The sequence below is a fragment of the Protobothrops mucrosquamatus genome, unplaced genomic scaffold (genome assembly GCF_001527695.2).
Source record: "Protobothrops mucrosquamatus isolate PMUCROS unplaced genomic scaffold, P.Mucros_1.0 scaffold2792, whole genome shotgun sequence".
NCBI classification, from domain to species: domain Eukaryota; kingdom Metazoa; phylum Chordata; class Lepidosauria; order Squamata; family Viperidae; genus Protobothrops; species Protobothrops mucrosquamatus.
Window position 1 is genome coordinate 101801 of NW_015388829.1, and position 20493 is coordinate 122293.

The following is a 20493-nucleotide window of genomic DNA, read 5'->3' on the forward strand; positions in this document are numbered from 1 at the left end:
GGGCGGGCTCACCCTGCTCTGACGCGACCCGCGCGGGGGAGCAGCTCAGCGGAACGCGTGCTGGGGCGGAGCCGCAGGAACTGGAAGGTGTCCTGGCGGAGAGGGGCGGGGCCCCGCCAGTGAGGCCGGGAGGGGTTGGCCCCGGTCCGACTTAGCAGGTGAAGCGTCGCTCGCAAAGTCTTAAGTTCTCGGCTGGCTGGCTCGGTCCTTTCCCGCTGCCTCGGGGTTAACCTCGGAGCGCTCATTTCGCGCGCTGCCGGTTGCAGTTGGAGCCACTTTCCTCTGCCCTGAGATAGCCCGGCAAGCAGGGGGTGGAGGGCGCCCCCCCCCCGCACGTTTGGCGGAGGAACCGGCGGAGAAGCATCCTTTGGGTTGTCTCCGAAGCCGAAGCCCCGTGAAAGCACCGACCGGGCGGGAACTGGCTCGGCTGCTTCCTCGGAAGCTCTCCTTTCCGTCGTTAGGCTTCGGCAGATTAGCCCTTTCCAGCCTGGTCGGTTTTGCCTGTAGAGAGTCGTTTCTTTTCGGTTTCTTTTCTCCTGACACGTCGATGGTGAGGATCCCGAAGCTCAAGCCGGGGCGCTGCCATGGCCTTCGCTAATTTCCGGCGCATCTTGCGCCTCTCTAACTTTGAGAAGCGGCGATCCAAAGAGTACGAGCACGTGCGCCGGGACTTGGATCCCAACGATGTCTGGGAGATCGTCGGAGAGCTGGGCGACGGCGCCTTCGGCAAGGTGTACAAGGTGAGCAGGAAGATGAAGACGGGATGGGGCGGGGGGGGGAGGTCGCACGGGCAACTCGGAGTAAGTTCAGAGAAGCGGGGGATCCGAGGGAAGTGGGGGATCCGAGGGAAGCGGGGGATCCGAGGGAAGTGGGGGATCCGAGGGAAGCGGGGGATCCGAAGGAAGTGGGTGGGCTCAGCGGTAAGATATCAAAGACTTTTTCAGGTACTGTATCAAACATAAAAAAAGATTATTCTTCTGGAGTGCAAGATAAGCATGATGGACTTAAGATGCCACTTAAGAACTTCTGATCAGTTCCAGCAGGTTGACAATGGAAAGGTGTGCGCTGCCCCCTTCGCTGGATGTGTGGACAGTTTACATTTATATCATATATAAATGATACACTTTATGTAACATTTCATAACATATTTTATATAAAGCTGTATAAATGTTTTTAATGAATTAATTAAATTTAGGGGTTCCCTTGGTAAGTCTAGAAAATACCCCCACTCCATATCGTATTGTAATTGTATTTTGTTTTTTATTTAGTTAGTCAACTTATGGCTGCCACTTGTCAAGCTACTCAGGGCAGAGGAAATGACTCCAAGCCATAACAAGCCACTCAGCAATAAACTTTGGTCTATAAATTACAGTGGCTGAGTTCGTACAATGCAGTGTGCCTAAATGAAGTAAACCACATTATGACTTAGTGTAATGTATCAACCAAATCTGTTATTCTAAGATAAATTTCTCGTAACAGTTACAATCTTTTTTTATTCTTTGTAGAAGTGATATTAGATTGTGGGAGAATGTATAAATTTGTACTTTCCCCACATTTGTAGTAAGACTGATTTACTATAATAACTGAAGATGGGATTGGAGATTTTGCATTCTCTTTCTGGATGATTCTTTACTTTGTTTATTCAGGGACATGTGTAATTATGCATCAAGCATCAAGATTGTGTCTTCTGAGTTATAAGTATGTAGTGTAATCTTAAATTAAGGAGACTGTCCAGATCTGGAAGAGCCTTTCAGTTCAATGCTTTGTTCTCTGTACTCATAGTTAACTGTCTCCCCTTTTCTATTAGATTGTTTTTGCACCATAGGCCTCAAAATAAGTTTGAGCCCCATATATCTAATCAAACCACATTAAGGTTTGTTCCCTTTTATTACATCGCTCTAGCCACTATTAATGAATTATGAGGGATGGTTAAAGTTGCAGCTCAGCAAATGTCTGGGGAGTCACACATGGCCCATCCAAAAGTATGAAATAGAAACTTCTATTTTAAAAGAAAGTTTGTGGAAGAGAGAAAAGTTAACAGCCTTTTTTCTTCTCCCTCCGTTCTGATTGTCTTCATTTGTTGGATCTAACATTATCTTCCATTTTCACTATATAAATGTTTTGGGGTATTCTAATATAGCTGTGCAATTCCAATGAATAATTATGGATGGAAACTGCCAAGAAAATAGCAAGGCTCGTTGTCCAAGGAAAGACTGCCTGAGGGATTACTGGAGCAGCAAGCTAAGGGATGTAAAAGTAAGGCTCAAAAAGGCTCCTTTACAGCTTAGTAATGAAAAGAAGTAGTTTGGATTTCTGAACTTATTGTGCCCAACACAAAATAAGTGGCTGCGTGGTTAATGTGGTTTGGAAACGCTCAGTTTCTTCTAAGTATTTTTAGGAAAATAATAACTGAGAATTGGACATGATTTCTGCATAGATATTATACTGACATCAAATTCTTAAACAGTAGGCAAAGGAAGAGACTTGAAAACAGCTGAAAGCAATAATCCCTGCAGGGCTAAGTATTCTTCTCCCATATATATCTGCTCAGAATATTTGAAATGGATGCTCTCTGAACTCACGATTGATATATGTTCTAGCTACATTATAAGAATTCACATTGCTACTAGAAGTGCAAAAGAATGAGTTGAGAAGGCTCATTAGGATGGGAGTTGTTAGCTTCCATCCTCCATCAAAGAGGCAGATCAGGAGTTTGATAAATGATAAGTGATAAATAATAAGATAAAGAAAAAGGATTGAGCTTGTTTGATTAGTGGAGGCAAAGAAAGTCTTCCGATATCTGAAATGATGGTACAGCTAATTGGAAGTATTATAAGCTGTAATCATAACTGATATAATTATCAATAGATGTGTTCGTTGAAAAGGCTAGTTTCAAACAATTTGTATCATAAAGCTACTTGCTCTGATTCTGAAAATATAAAGCATCTAGCTATAAAAGAGATAGCAAACTAGTAGACAGATGAGGAATCTAAGGAGTAATGTTTTTTGAGGCCTATAATTTCTTGTATGTACAAACTTTTCAATGGAAATACACGGAAATTTGGAGAGTTGCCACTTGAATCTTTTTACAGTTCAGTCAAGACCACTTTTGGGGCAATTCAAGAATTAGGATATGGCGTGCCAAAGGTTGTAGGCTCTACTGGGTGTCTTATGGTATTATTGGTCAGATCTGGTTTCGTTATTCCTCGAATTATCTGATATGAATGGCATCTTTGCCTTTCACAATAGAATAGGAGCAACACGGCAAACCTAATTTATTCCAGAAAAGATAAAATAAGTTCTGGACCACTCCAGAACCTGTCAATGCACTGGATGATAAAAGAGCTTTGAAGCAGGAGCCTGATCAGTAGTTGACTGGGGAGAGAGAAGTCACATCCACAGCCATTCATTTGCAGGGTACCTCAGAGCTTGAAGCTCTCTTCCTTCTCCTGTTTCTGACATCTAGATGAAACCATGGGTCAGGTCATCAATCTGTTCAGAATCATTAGTATGTTGATGATATTCCACTGTATATTTCAATCCTGGGCTGCATAGGTGAAGCTATCAATGTGCTGTCCCAATGTCTGGAGGCTGTTCAGATGCAAGGGGCAGAACATACTTCAACTCAGTCCTATCAAGACTGAATGGCTGTGGCTATTTCTCTTCCCCCACTCCCACATTTCCATTGTTAGTCTTGGATGAGTTTATATTTTCCATTCCAGACTGGTGCACAGCTTGGGGGTCCTTCTGGACTTGCAGCCATTGCATCTATGACTGGGAGGCCCTTTTCAAAGGTTGATCTTGTGTGCCACTTGTGTCCCTTCCTTGACCAGGAAATCTTTTAGGCAGTTACTCATATGCTGGTCACTTCACAATTGGATGATTGCAATATGCTCAACATGGGACTGGCTTTGAAGAGCAACTAGAAGCTACAACCGGTACAAAATGCAGTGGCACAAACAGTAACAAGTGCTTCTTGATATGTGTGAGTGCTGCTATATGAAGTACACTGATGACCAGTTGGGTTCGGTATAAGCTGTCAGTCATTACCTTCATGGCATAGTGCCTGTTTATCTGAGAGACTGTCTACCTCCAATTTTTTCTATCGGCCGAGTATGTTGCAGCAGAGTAGATATGCTCCAGGTCCCCTCTATTAAATATTGTTGTCTTATGGGACCAAGGGAGCATGTCTTCTCTGTCACGACCACTGTCCTCTGGACAACATCCCACCAAAGACATGGACAGTGTCCTTTCTCCTGGGGTTCCAAAAAGCTCTTAAGACCTGGCTTTGGTTTCATGTCTGGGATTAATGTATTTGTGTGGACCCTGGACTGGTTTGTTATTGCACTGGTTTGGTCTGGGCTGCCTGTGGTGTTGTGGGAAGCTTCAGAACTAAATGGCTGAACTAATGGAAATTTGCTTGTCTGTTATGTGATCCTCACCCTGCCCTCTTTTTGGGGTATTTGCCAAACACGCATTGAAAATTGTTGGTCCACTACCATCTAGTTCAGCTTTTCTCACCCTATTAATATGTTGAGGCTAGAATTCCATGGGGGTGGGTGGGTGGGAAGGGAGTGAGAAACACTGGTCTAGTTGATAGGGCCTGGATGCAGTAGATTTAAAATGAAGATGTTAGACTATGCACATTGAGTTTCTGAAAACAATATTATCCTTTCTAGAAAAAGAAAGAATGATATATTGGCCCTAGAAATTGCAACTCATCTATCTTACAAAGAGAGCTTCCAGCTTCATTCTCTTTCTCCTATCTGGCTATTAAGAGGAAACTTATCCAAAGAAGCACATATCTTATTTCGCAAATATATTCTGCCAAAACAGTACAAAATAAGTGCTTATTGTTAAATGGGAAATGAGAAGAATTTGATAGTAAAGAATGTTCACTGTAGAATGCCATTTAATGAATATTTCTTCTTTCACCGGACCAGATCTTATCAAGATGCATGCTAATATGATCCCTATCAAAGGACTCTTAAAAAATTGAGTTTCTTGATTAGAAGTAGTCAATTCTTGGTATTGTACAAAATCCTTGGGAAACCTGTTCCCATTTCCTTTCTACCTAACTGATAGGCAGAGAACATGTCTTTGTTTTCCTAGCAATATTTGGTTCCTGATATTAGTATCAATGGGAGATAAGTGATTTTGGAGGGAATGACTAGGAAGAAGAAATTAGAGCATTAATTTGTTTTCTGCAACTTGGTTATCATATAGGCCCATGGTGGCGAACCTATGGCACACGTGCCACAGGTGGCACGCAGACCCCTCTCTGTGGGCACGTGCACCATCGCCCCAGTCTTAGGCCTTCAGCTGGGTTTTATAAAACCTTTTCGTTTTAGGCCTCCGCCACCTAAAAAAAAAGGTTCAATCAATCAATTTCAACTTCTTGCGGGGGAAAAAAAAAGATCTCACAAAGTTGGAATTGATTGATTGAACTTTTTAGTCCCACCCAGTCTGCCATTACCACCGAAGCCACACCCACCGAAGATACATAAGTGGGTTTTGGGTTGCAGTTTGGGCACTCGGTCTCTGAAAGGTTCGTCATCACTGATATATGCAATGTAATGAAGATATCCACAAAGATACATTTGAGGAAAATTTATTGTAAGGATTATAAAAGAAATGATTTTTCCATCTACAGTACTTTTGTTAATTCAATCCAAAATCAGCTCAAAATTCTGTGATGGCACAGTCTTCCAAGGAATTTATGTTTCATAGTTCTGTACATCTTACTTCAGTAGGCAGGATTGCAAGATATATTACAGTTAGAGGATGTCTAAGACTTGCAGAATACTTAGATGCCTATAACATCATTTTAAACAGTCTTTGTTGTTAAAACAGTATTTAAAATAAAAAGTGTATACTGCCTATTTGTGGTATTAGATTTTTTTTGCATCCTTTGCCTTCCACTGGCTAGAATTCTAATGAACTAATAAACAAATTTGTATTCCTCTATTATTTTTCCCATAGGCAGGATTGTCATTAGTGATCAATACTATCCTTTAATATCACCTAGTTATTATTGAGAGACCCAGTTTGGTGTAGTAGCTAAGGCATCAAACTAGAAACCAGGAGACTGTGAGTTCTAGTCCCCCTCCCTTAGGCAAAAAAGCCAGCTGGGTGGCCTTGGGCCAGTCACTCTCTCAGCCCTAAGAAGCAGACAATGGCAAACCAATTCTGAAATCTTGCTAGGAAAACTACATGGAAATGTCCAGGCAGTTGCCAGGAGCCAAAAAAAAGTGTCTTGAAGACATACATACAAAAAATAGACAATGTAAAATCTGTCTTCATTACAGTACTGATATTTTTATAATAGTAATGGTTGGATGACTCTAGAAGATGCTTTAAATCACTTTTGGGGATCTTGCTTTACTTGGGTTAGCTGATGTTGGTTTTAAACATTTGGCTTGTAGTTTGAAATAAGTTGGAAGTGTGTGTGTGTTTTTTCTAGATTATTGAAAGTATCAATTTGGAGTCAGGTTCTTCCTTATTATTAAGCGAAAAAAAATTCTATGTTTTGACTCTACTATTCTTTTCATTTTCCTGTCCCTCATTCTGCATTAGTAATTGCTATTGGTAGGAAAAAAATGTCCAGCAAAGGTCAAAATAAATTGAACTAGATGTTGCAGGAACACTTGACATATTAGATTATACTTGTCAAAATTTGTCACCAGCATTCCTAGCAATCATACTGATTAGGAATTCTGAGAGTTTCTTGGCATATATGGAATATACTAAATTGGCAGAATCTGCAGCAAAAAAAATGATGCTATTAATAGCTGCCCATTTTTTTCCTTCTACCACCAATAAATGTCCTGAAACATAAAGAAGATGGACATAACTTTTAGTCTTCGGTTTGTGGAACCATGTGAACAGGCAAGGGAAAGATGGATTATGAAGGTTAAATTCAGCAGAATTAAAAAATATATATATTCTTGGCCACTTGAATGCTTGAGCAGCTTGTTCAGCTCTCAAAATTCTCCTTCCAAGGAACAGATGCTCGGATTAAAATCTCCAAATAAAATTGACCACTCATGTAAACTGCAGACAATCTGTTAAATTGCAACAAATTTGAGAACATGTAGCAGAAGAAAACTTATTCAAGGATCGCACAATTATGTTGTAGGCCACCACAGTTTGATTCCAAACCAGGCTAAACTCCCACAGTATTTTAAGCATTTTGAACATTAACATGTCCCATGAAAAAGGTGTGTGAGAGGGAGAATAATTGTGCACCATCTGTGTCTCTGGTGAATTGCTTGGCTCTGGGGCACAGTGATATCGGTGAGGACACCAACGCCCTTGATAATCTGACTATAGCAGGATAGGGGACAGGATGTGTTTTCAACACAGTGATCTGTGTGACTTTCAGTTCCTCCAATAAACAATGCACTGAAGTAACTTCCTGCTGATTATTTTCCTTTTTTATTCTTTTTTGGTCTTGTATGCACAGCTGAGAGGCGTTTTAAAACTCTGTTCTGCTAATATTTCACTCAGTTTTAGAAATCCTCTAACTTTCAATTTCAGACGGCTGTTGTCTTGCTGTAATTTTATTTGTATTTGCTATTTGCATTCGGCATTGAACACAGAATTATCCTTGTCATTCAAACAGCTGAGATGCTAATCCAAGTATTTCATAATTCTGCTTTTTGAGAAGCTCCTGATCTTTTTCCTGTAAGGAGACTGCAGCTTTTCCTTTCTCTTCTCTGAACCTCCCCTTTTCTGAAAACAGCATCTTGGCTGTGGTGTCACTTTATGTTTGAGTAAATAAAGTATATTCATGCTATGTTTCCTGGAATTAACCAAATAGGAATTTGGTTGCTTCCAAATGTAACAATTATAATTAAGAATTATTCATCAAAGAATAGAATTTTATATTATGAATAACATTTCCTTTTGCTGGATTGTTTGAATGGACTAAGAAACACATTATTGCGAATGCCAGAAGTAACAAAAGCACGGCAGACTATGCATTTCAGTATTTCATTAATGGAGCCGGACATAATTGCAACAAGGAAGATATAAATTCCAGAAACTTTAACTAGATCTTAGGAAGTGTTAATAATTGTTAAAGTCATTCCCTCCTCCACTTTTTTTTTTAACCATGCTGTCAACAGAGGGAGAGGGAATGCCTCTAAGTCTTCACCCCCTCCTCCCAGAAATCTAAATAGACACATATTTTCTTTGCAGTTCCTGGGGAAAAGACTGCTAACATCCAGATATATCCTGTGTTCTATTAAGCAAAACATGGCTTTAATTCTGAGCATCTTGTTTTTGCAGGACTGGGGAAAGAAAACATTTTGCCAAACCATGTTTTCTTTAATTATACTCCTGGATATTTTCTAGCTCCGAACAACAAAAGGAAGACAACATGTTTACAGATCAGAAATGTAGATATTATACAGTTGAGGAAAATTTGCTGGCAATTGGATCTACTGTAGATAATGAAGCAAGTTGCAGCTGTCCTACTAGAAGTCTCCTTGGGGCTATAACACCAAAGTATGCTGCTAGAACCATGAAATTGCTGCCTTTATGACTGATGGTCCATATAAGACGGGGGGAGTCAAAAACAGTCCTAGGAAAAGGCAATGGCAAATAGCTTTCATAAGACTGCCAAAAATGCAGATTGGATGCAATCTCTATGAGTCAATTTGGTTCATAAAGAAAAGTTGCCTGTGACTGTTTCTAGGAATCATACCTAGTCTGCCTGGCCTCTGCACTAATTCATTAATCTTCTGAACCAATGGACATATTTAGAACTTTGAGGACATGGACATTTTCATAAAATTGCTGCCAGGAGGGCATATTCATTTACAAGATGACTGCCATGGTGAGCACTGCCTGTCATTGCTATTTATTAGAAGTCAATGTGATGCTCCAATAATCTAGGATGCTCACTACCATCCCTCCTACTCTCCAGGAAGTCCTACTACCCAACTTTAAATAGATGAAGTCTTCAGATTGACTCCTGGTGACTTCACAAACCTGTCAGGCTAGCATGGAGGCTGGATGGAGCTCAAATGGCTTGCAAGATCATGCATAGTAAACAAATGAATCCATCCTGTGCTGGGAGTAAACTTTATATTGGTAGGTTGTGCTAATCTACATATGTGTGGTGCAGCACAATTGTGTGTTACAGCTTTCCTAGGTTGTTCATCTTCAGACTGAGAGTTAGTGTGCTTTTAAGATGCTGGATTGGGACTGAGGGATCCAAGTTGAAATCCATCTTCAACCATGGAATTTCAGCTTTGGGCTAGTTATTGTTTGTCAGCCCAGTCTGCCTTGATCTACTATGTATGGGTAAATCACATATTTCAATGGAAGCCACCTTGAGCTTCTAAAGAAAATCAGAGTATTAATCAAATACATAAAAGTGGAAGGTAAACTCAGTATTTGTCGTATCGAAACTTCCCTACAGCCCACTGGAGAAAAAGCAAAACCAGAACACTTCATTAACATTTTGTAATTAGGAACTTTGTGGTATTTGGAAGGATTTAGTCATAAAACTTACCACGACAGCAACTTACTATTAGGTCTAATGATGTAGTGTATGGAGCAGGTCACAGATCCCTCTATGTGTTGCTTTCTTAACCTTTAATTAGATTTGTCATTTAACTGTCCTATCATATTTTCCTCAATAACAAATTGTTATACCAAACTATTTCTCTTTTTACAGTACTGTAAATGCTGGTCAAAGACTATAATAAAGGGATTTGATTTGATCTGATTTTATCCCAGCAATCCTTGAAGTGAATGGACAGCCTACACTTCACAGTGTTTCTTCTCCCAACAAAGCAACAGCAAAGCAAACCAGATAAATGGTAATTCAGTCAAGGCAAGAAACATCATTCCAGTGGGGAGAGCTGGAGACTAGAAATTCTATCCCCTTCCCTTGATAATTTTACTTAAAGTGCTTCCTTGATAGTGCACTGCAGCTGATTTGTCAGAAGCAGTTCTGGTTTGTAGCTTCTCCTGTTGCTCAAGATTGTGTTTGGAGGCCCAACGATAATCTTGGGTCCGGAGCACATTTAGACGGACTTCTAATTCTACTCTTCTTATGATTTAGCAATAGTCAAAACATGTCCATTCGTCTAAATCAGCAAGAGGAAACTCAAAGGTGTTTTTTTCTTCAAAAGGCAACTGGACTGTTTTTTCCTTGAAGAAGAAGAAAATGTTTTGCTTCTCATCCAAGAAGCTTCATCAGTTCTGATGGCAGGGAGGGGGGCGGGAATGGAAGGCTAGGTACTGACAGTTGAGACTGGATGATAGGGGCTTGGAAGGATAGGTTCTGAGAGGATGGAGGGGGGGATGGAAGGATTGTATTTCTTTGCAGTCATCTGGTCATTAGCACTCGCTCTCTGAGCTGTTGAGGCCACTTTGGGAGAGGGGGAGTAATAAGATACCACCTATCTCCAGTTTATAATGCAGTGCTTACGGGGAGTTCCTAGAAGATTCCACAACCATTTGCACCCTGATTCAAGTAGCCCTGAGGGCACAGGTAAACTCCCAAGTGGCCTCAATGGCTCTCAGAGAGTGCGGAGGACCAGATGACTACAAAGAAATATAATCTTTCCATTTCCCTCCTCCCACTATCCAGTCTTAACTGTCAGTACCTATCCTTCCCTTCCCCTACTATCAGAACTGATTAAATTTCTTGGATGAGAAGCAAAACATTTTCTTCTTCTTCAAGGAAAAAACAGTCCAGTTGCCTTTTGAAGAAAAAAAGCATATTTGAGACCACTATAACCTGGATGATTGAGACTCTCCACAGACATTCAGCAAAAGGAAGGTAGCTGGCTAAACACAAAGACAATTGAACTCAATGTTCTGGTTACTTCTCATTTATTTCTGGAAGAAAAGTACAATTCTAACAACTAAACATGTACATTTACAATTAAATGGAGTGGTTATTTACACAGTTCCGTTCTTGCAGTGACTTGTAAGAGTGTTCTACTCTGGTTTAAGCCTTGATCTGACCTATTTTTGACCTTCCTTCCCTACATTAGTTGCCTCTTGGCCTGAAAAAACCACAGCTAATCACAAGTGGAAGATTTAAGATCTAGATCTTCAGGCAGATAAAACCAGAGTTCTGATCACCCCTCCTTGGACTATTCCCAGAGGCCAATTGGAGGGAAGCCCAATGGTTAGAAATCTTAATTGTTCTTCTGAGCAGGAGGTCACTGCTTTCCTGCTATGAGACCAAACTTCAGCCAAAAGGGTTGCCAACTTTCTAAAAACAGCCAGGGATTGTAAAAGTCATCTGGTGCCTCTTTCACACAATTTATTGTTTCAGGCTTTCCTGATTGTATTGTTATATTTTTATATTGATCTTGTACTATAAATAAATATAATAATAACAAGAGATGAATACCATTGTATTCGAGTTTATCTATGAATGCATTATTATCTATATTCTGAGGAAAAATGTAGGTTATATTTCCCCGCCTGGTTAAGATCTATCATAGTATAGCAATAGCAATAGCACGTAGACTTATATACCACTTTATAGTGCTTTACAGAACTCTCTAAGTGGTTTACAGAGTCATCATATTGCCCCTAACAATATGGGTCCTCATTTTACTGACCACAGAAGGATGGAAGGGTGAGTCAACCTTAAGTCAGCCAGGATCGAACTGGCAGTTGACAGAGTTAGCCTGCAATACTGCATTCTAACCACTGTGCCACCATGGCTCAATTTTTTTGTAATATGTAATAAGTAATGTATAAACTGGACTTTTTTCTTCTAATTTGATGTGCTCCCTTTCTGAATTATTATTGATCAGGCTATTTGTCTCCTAAATATTGAATAATAAAAACAGCACCCACATTGACTTAACAAGGAGAACCAGATATGGAACTAATAGTAAAACCTTTATATAGTATCAGTAATAATATCCTAAAACATCAGTGATTCAAACAGGACGCAGTGAATTACTTAGAAAGCAATTAATCATCCTGATGTCTTTGCAACATAACTGTAATAAAGATGGAAGAAGCAAGCAAGTTACACAGAACAGTCTTTTGTTTCTTTTTCAGCCATTGCAATATATGAGAAAAGAGCAAGCATGTTTACTGGAGTTCAAATTCAGAACAGTTAAATATATAAACATGTGAATTTGTTTATGTATAGTGACATGCATATAATACACAACATGGCATATATGCAAGCTTTCTTCGCTTTGTCTTCAAGTTTGTTTTACATAACCAGATGCCTACCAGTCCAACCCTGGCTTTTTCAAAATGCATGCACATGTGGAAAAATTATGGGGAGTAAAAATATCAAAAATGAAAGTTGTTTCCATTATTCCAAATATGGATAAATAAAAAAATGTCTTTACTACGTTCGATGTGCAACTGCGAATAGTCATAAGCAAAGCCTCAATGGCAGTATGAGCTGTAAGTTTATATATTTTAACCTCCTCATGTGCGTCTTGCCTTTGGCATTTTAGGAAGAATCTTTTTAACCAGAGCTTCCTTCCTTGACAGATGTACTATAAATCATGTGACAATTCAGAAGGAAGGCATGGGTAGAAGGGAGGGGGAAGAATGTGTTTTGACCATGCACCTGGATTCTTGTGCAATCCAACTTTAGTACTTCTGCATTTTTTAATATTCTTTCTTTTTTTACTGGCATCTAGACAAGTCTTCCACCTTGGGCAATTCAGTTGGATTGCAACTCTTCCTTTTTCCTCTTTCCACTAACGGACAGTTTCTGTTCCTCACCAGAACACATTCTGATTGACATATCAACAGGAGAATATTTGGCTGCCATTCCGTATTAGGGCTGCCTTCTTCTGAATGCTCCTATTCTGATATATCCTTTGGGATCTACCAAGAAATTTTTATAAGTGACCTTTCTTTTCCTGGGCAATGTATGTACCACCTCTGTGTTCTTGCACTTCATTTTCAGTTACTGCTAGGTGGGCAAATTGCTCCATATAACCAAGAAGCCGATACCTACTAAAATGTGTTTCTTTACAATCAAAATGCTAGGTTGCAATACCTTCTATTATTTTACCTTATGCAGTTTTCCACATCCACCCCATGATTTTTTTCATGTGACAAAAATACAGGTTTTCTCAATTATTAGTGATAGTCTCCATATTGTTCTTGACAAAGTCCTTAACTTTGGAATCGCTCTGCCTGCTTCAACTGTAAATGTAAACATTCAGAGTTATGATCTGGTTCTGGGTCAGAACATTCTGTGTTTATTAAGCAAAAGAATGAAGAAACTTGACAACTGCTATTGGAAGTTGGAGGTTTTAACCCTTTATATCTAAGTTAAATTGTGATCTTATACCTAATGAAGCTGTTGGAACAGTCAGGACACTTTTAAAAACAGGGAGGAGTAGGAATCTGTTTTGCAACACAATATTATCTGCTCTAAGTAATTGAGCTTTTAAGATTGAAAACTCAGATATACACCAAAGGTGGAGCAAGTAAGTGCTTTATTGCAGTTTTATTGCAGGTCATATATTTAATTATTGATACAAACCAAACTGAACCCATATTGTGAGTTCATGAATGACAAACTAATACATTCTAAAATCTTGAGCAGGAAACTATAACATGGTTAAATTTTCCTTACGTGTATTGTTTATACTATCGTGCCATACTTGTAAATAAAGAACAATATCAAATCATGGCCAAGGCAATTCCCTGCCACTGGTCTACATTTCCCAAGCAATAAGATGATATGGTCTCCAGGACAAAGAAGAAGATAAAGAATTATGAATCACTAAGCAACCCTCAAAAATACACCATAGATATTTCCCCCAGTGTATACTTAGACTGATTCTCATAAATGCAAAATAAATTTTGCTTCGAAATCATGCCTCTTTGGGATGTGCTCACATTGAAATTATTCTGAAAATGCACTTTAGACTTTGTGAATGTGTGAGAAAATCACCTCCCAGTTATCTATGAAAAAGGCCAATCCTTTTGCACAACTCTGAAAAATTTGATGCTCCTGCTTTAAGAGCCACATGATTTATAACTTTAACAAGTGGAACATTTTGAAGTTTTCAGCTTGTTCAGAATCCTGCAAAAAGCTGGGCTCTTTAATGACTGGCAATGCCCTGCAAGTTTCTTCAAAGTCTGATGTATTTAAGAATTACTTGCATAATGTGCGTATTTCTTATTGGCATTATTTTGAATCGGAATTCGATTGACTATTTTGAGAACCAGTTACTACTGACTAGTCTGGAAGGAAATCTATGTAGACATAGGTTCAGGACCAGAAATCTTGACAACTGATATAATGATTTTAAGTTTTGTATAATGTTAGATGGACGTTCTTCCCTGATTCGATCAGAGCAGGCCCATCAATATACTTAGTGAGAAACTACTAATACATATTGCCCATTCACACTGATAGCAATGGCTTTGCTCAGCAGTCCCCAACCTTTGCGATTTGGTGGCCTAGTGGGAAGGGGAGAGGGGAATAGCCACACAAGTGGCAGGCCGGTGCGTGCATGCACGCATGCGCAACTCAATTTGTGTGAGCGCCGGGCCAGCACTCATGCACATGAGTGCACACTCACTTGCACAAGTTGAGCTGCACGTGCATGTATATGCGCACTGGCCCACCGCTCGTGCAAGTCACTGCATGCATGCATACATACCAGCCCGCTGCTCATGTGGCCCAGTTGTGAATAGGCCACGACCCAGTAGTGGGCTGAGGCCTGGAGGGTTGGAGACCCCAGCCTTAGCTAGTCTAAAAATGAATATGTTCATGTTTATCTTTAGTTGTGTGAAAACTACATGATGTGCCCTCTCCAATAACAAATCATATTTACAATCTTACTTCTTTTTTGAAAGAATTAGTATAGATTGTCAGTATCCTGTTGAAGCATGATGAGTTGCTGGGGATAAGCACTACTATCTAGGGCAGGGGTCTTCAAACTTGGCCCTTTTATGACTTGTGAACTTCAACTCCCAGAATTCCTCTGCCAGGCACGCTGGCTGAGGAATTCTGGGAGTTGAAGTCCACAAGTCATAAAAGGGCCAAGTTTGAAGATCCCTGATCTAGGGCAATGTTTACCAACCTATCCAATTGTTGTGTGCCATTCAAAAATACACCATAGATATGGTGATATGGGCAGCTATAAAATTTGATGAACAAACAACATTATGCCCTCCAGATGTGTTATGATCAGAACTCCCCTGGTAATAGCTATGCTGGCTAGGAATGTAAGAGCCGTTCACATTCATTTTATATGAAAGTTGGCTCTTTCAATACTTTTCTTAAAATGGAACCGTTGGGATTTACAATTCATTGGGCATTAGGCGGTCAATATTTGTGGTAATTTGGCAATCACCTCCTTCATTTGCAAATACATCTGTAGGTTTCTGAAATCAAGTGGAAAAATGCTCTCCATAATGCTAAACCGTTAAAATACTTTGGCAGCTTTAAGATAGGAGGAGGGAAGAAAAAGCTGCTTAATCTTCCAGGCTGTTCACAATAGGCATGTGGCTAAGAATTGATTTTTGAATAAAGCGTTGCTTTATTTTTAACGGTGGGGAGATACCAAGCGCTGTTTAAAGCACCAGTTGGACAAAATTGCTTTTTAAAAAACAAGAGGGATTTGAAGTTTTTCAAAATGCTGTTGATAATTATTTAATCATAATGGTTACCATTTTCTTCATCCGCTCACAATTTTCAGTGTTTTCGTTTCACCACGAAAGTCTAGAAAGTTTTTGTGTAGTAAAGTATATAAATACAAAATAGTGGCATTTGAAAATGCCATAGATCTGACTGAGGACCTTAACAAGAAACCCTGAAACATTGCTACATATTTATATAATTGAAACAGTATTCAACATGATTTCTTTATTGCCAGCTGACTGCATAAATAGTGTGTTAAAGATGACCAACACAGTAGTAAAGTATATAAACACAAAATAGTGGCATTTGAAAATGCCATAGATCTGACTGAGGACCTTAACAAGAAAGCCTGAAACATTGCTACATATTTATATAATTGAAACAGTATTCAACATTATGTCTTCGTTGCCAGCTGACTGCACAAATAGAGCGTTAAAGATGACCAACACAGGACCATTAAAAACAGTAAGAATGTTTCATCTCCTGATCTGCTGTGGACACCAAACCTCTGAGCAAGCTCATACCTTGTTTTTATTTAAGCCTCCCTCCCTTTAAAAATGCAACTTAACATTTCAAAGTGGAAAAAAACACACACACCAGGAACATCTATGTTTCACTTTAATAATGTATAAATATATTGTGTGACTTTGATACAGAGGAAACTGTTTGGCAGAAACCATCATATTTCATATTGCCCTGAGAGTCTTTAGTTTGATTTATTTAAGAGAATGTGAAATTATTGGAATTCTGGCTTTATTCATTCCAAGTGTTCCCATGGTGTATATCACCATTCTGAATTATGATATTAAGAAGTAGCACTGCATTAGGGCTGGTAGAGATTTAGTCCAAGAGAAAGATCATTGGAAAAAACTGTGCTGCTGACCTAATGTTAGTTTTGTCCTCTAGTTATGCATAACATAACAAACAAAGAGAAACTTGAGTGATTTTCCAAAGATAAGTGGCATATTCAGTACTTCAGAATTACTCAGTCATGTAAAATTCCTAATTACTATTCCAGTTTTTTTGTCAGTCTTTTTAATTGGGGGGGGGGGGTTGAGGGGAAAATAGAATATTGTGTAGAATATATTGGAAGATTGTGAATATAGGATTTTGGTCTCATCTTGCTAGAGCTATTAGTGTTCTAAGTACAAGTTTGTTTTCCTGAATCATTGTTTCACATCCTCTGAAAGATGAACAGCAAGGCCACTCTAGTTACTGAGTAAAGCTCAAAAGGGATTTTGTAATTTCCGCTGCTATTGTTCAATGTATAATTGTTTCTGTTGCAACATCTGTGTGTCTCTGTGCATATGTGTAAATATAAAAAGAGAGAGGTAGGGTGGGAATGGAGAAAGTATTTTGGCAGGCAATTTGGATTTATTTTCCCCCCTCTCTTTAATAGTGAAACAAGCTAATTCCTACCCACCTACCCCCTAGTGCTGTGGAATCCAGTTCATTGTCCTTTCTGGACATAGGCCAGCAGTTCTGACTATAATACAGAAAAGAAAAGCAGCCAAAAATGAAGCAGCCTCATTGTTTTTATCTGAAATCAGAAGTGTGTTTGCAGTTCTAGTAGTTTCCTAAATTTTAAAAAGTCAGTGCTGTTAGTTGGCCTCTAAGAGGCCGGTGCACCAAAAGACTGGGCACGGTTGATATCTAAAGTCAGGTTCATGTGGGAATAGAGATGAAGGCAAATATACGTGACCCAGGATAATGTTGCAGGATCCAATCTGGGTCGGTCCCCAGGACCAGAGTTTTAGTCTTCCAAGCTTTCGGACTCACGCTGGAACCCATCCTCAGAGAAATTCTCTTTAGCAGAATGTAAATAGCTATTTAAATTATTTTTCAGTAATATATTGGCAACAGAGGAACAATTTTGCCCTCCTGGCTTAGATAGGAAATGGATATAAACTTCCTACCTATCCGTATTTGTTGAGATGGGAAGCACCTCCCTTGGAAATGCCGTATAATGTTTTCACAGCATTGTATACATTTATTACAATCGGCACAGTGCTCAAGGGTGCAGCTAGACTTTCTACATGGCTGCTTTGAATTTACTTTCACTTCTCACCTGGCTGTGAATTCACTTCCTGTGATAACACTGATACCTTATTTTTTTAACTCTGTACCTTCGCACCCCCCATTTAAGGTTATTTAAATTATTGGACACAACTTATTGTTGAGAGAAATTTTGTGCACTTGCACTTGTGGTACAACCTTCAATGCCTCTAATATCTCCAAGGAAAAATATGCCCTTTTTTAACTCCTCCCAAATATTGTTCAGTAATATGTAATACCATTTAGAGTATATGAGCAACATAATTCTTGTACCCAGAAATGTGTGAAAGAATACAGAAATTTGCCTTAGCCTGGTCAGACCTTCAGATTTTAGAATTATGAGTCTATTAGTAGATAAAACAATAAGTTTTGAAGAAGCAGAAGCTGTTGGTAGTTATGCATATTGCTCTAAAGGAAAACCTTTTATGCAATGACTCTTCCTGTTTTTCTCCTGTTTTCTTCAACTATTTTTTCTAAAAACGTGAACATGTAGAAGAGTCTTAAGCTGAGAAAACATAGCTCCATTTTATTATCATACTGATATTTTTTTCAGTTCTAAATTTATTTTTGCAGACTTACCTTACTACAGAATTAAGAGATCCTGTATTTTTAGAGGGCCTTTACCTGTATTACCAATTGCTTCATGTGTGTTTGTGTGTGTATGTGTGTATAATTCAAGTTATAAACAAATCATATACTGACATTTAATGAATGTACTAAATTTGCTAATTTTATGAGTAAATGTTAGGAATAAGCAGAACTATCCACAATGCATGTTATTGCAGCAAAGATAATTTGAATGAGTAAAGAATAATATGAAAATGACTATTTCAATTCAGGAAACAAATGAGAAAAGAAAATTTTGTATCTCTAGCTCTGAACTCCGCTCAGTTCAAGGCAGTAATTCCTGGCTTTGAGTCACAAGTGATAACCAACTTATTTTATTTGATTTATATTTTGGTTTTCTTCCTTGAACTCAAGGTTATACAAATAGCATTCTCTTCTACATTTTTCCCCAAATCAGTTATGTTGTGAGGTTGGTGGGGTTGACAGTGATTGATCCAAGGCTACCCATTGTATTCTTTGGATGAACCTGACCTTGAAAATCCCCAGCTAACTTCTTACCAGGTTGATTCTCAATTGCCGTTATATCTGAACATTTGCCACACTGGCTGAGAGGGCAGGATGTCATTCAAAAGAACCTAGAGATGAAAGACACTACTTAAAGACTCATGTTTCTTACCCAACTCATATCTCTGTCTCTTGATATGTCAGTAATTTACCATTCACAAATGGAAAATCAGAATAGCCTCTTTGTAAAGATGGCATATTGAGCAAATAGATTTTGAAAACACATTCGTGTCAGTGTCTTATTTTATGTGCAAATGACTGAGTTTGCAGACAACAAGTGATCAATATAATGCATTTCTACTTGGCACAAAAAATGTAGTCATATCTGGCCAGAGTGACTATCAAATTTAATCATGTGGGTAATTTATTAGATCATTTCAATAAGCTGAAATTTTGCATCACTTTCTGAGTTCAGATTTAACCTGGAGGAGCCAAATCATATCGCATACAGACATGTATGCCTTATACACAGTATAAGGCTTCCTCTCCCACCCTTATGTTACATTCTTATGTTGTGGATGATTTCCACCAAGTTTAGTCTCAAAGAAAGCTTTTTCTAGGAGTTCTCTGAAAGCAAACTATGTAAACCACAGAAACGAGGGAGCCACAGCTCTTACAAGAGGCACACAGTTTCTTACAAGTGAAAGTTTGTTAATAACAGCTCAGCAAATTGTTCAGTTCACTGGGCAGCCTTTTGCTAAGGTGAGTTGGGCTAGAGTGGCAGGCAAATCCTGAGCAGTTTGCAGCTAAATTCTCACAGACATCCTTTCTCTTACATTTGCTAAAAATGTACAGTTACTTTTTTTTTTACAAAACTTTATTGCATTTCAAACGAAATTAAAATACAAAAGAATTATCTTTAATCTCTATACTAGTAGCATACTCGAGTCTTTGACTATGAGTATTTATGTAGGTACCAAAGTACCACGAACAAACTCAGAAATCCTACAATATGTGAGGTCTTTATACAAAACTCTGTACAAATAGAAAAACAAACAGTGAGGATGAAACATGATTACTGAACACAGAATTAATACTTAGTGTTTGGAAGTGTCCAGGACTGAAAACTGTCTGTGAAAGGGAATGGCTTTGGGTATTATGGAAGGTGGCAGAACGGAAGAGAACTCTGAAGAGAAGCTATGTTGTAACCAGTGCTTTTTTTCTAAAAAAAAAAAAAAAGGTGCCGGAACTCACACATGTCATACAACCTGCCTTGCCTACCCTACAAGGTTCCATCCAAAAAAAAGTGCCGGAAATCTGTTCTGGGCGTTCTATGAGAAAAAAAAGCCCTGGTTGTAACTCTATCCTGCCGTTGTTACATGTTTATATACAGTATGTATGGATGCCCCATGTTTGGGTTTCTTGGCCCCCTTCAATTGAAGAGAATAGTTCATTATTACTTTATTTTTTCAATATTTAATCACAAATCACAAATATAAAAATTGCACAGATAAAAATGTAAAAAAGATTTGCATTAAGACAGACAGATACTGCTGCCCGCTTATTGATAGCTCAAAATTGGAAGAGTAAAATTTTACCTACAATGGAAGACTGGAGATTGAAAGTTTCATACCTTGCTGAGATGGCAAAGATCTCGGCTTATTTGAAGAATCATTCAAATGAACAATTTTTATTAATATGGAGAAGATGGATTGTTTATATTCAAAAGAAGCATAGAGTGGTGGAAT

At 38.8% G+C, this 20493-nt stretch overlaps 1 protein-coding gene across 1 annotated transcript in view; it reads left to right on the top strand.

Moving 5' to 3' along the window:
- The first annotated feature begins 584 nt into the window (after nt 1-584).
- Nucleotides 585-20493, top strand: part of STK10 (serine/threonine kinase 10) — a 78545-nt gene continuing 58636 nt past the window's right edge. The window contains exon 1 of the mRNA XM_015825755.1: nt 585-740. Coding sequence (XP_015681241.1) covers nt 585-740 — 156 coding nt within the window. The remainder of the gene's footprint in view (nt 741-20493) is intronic.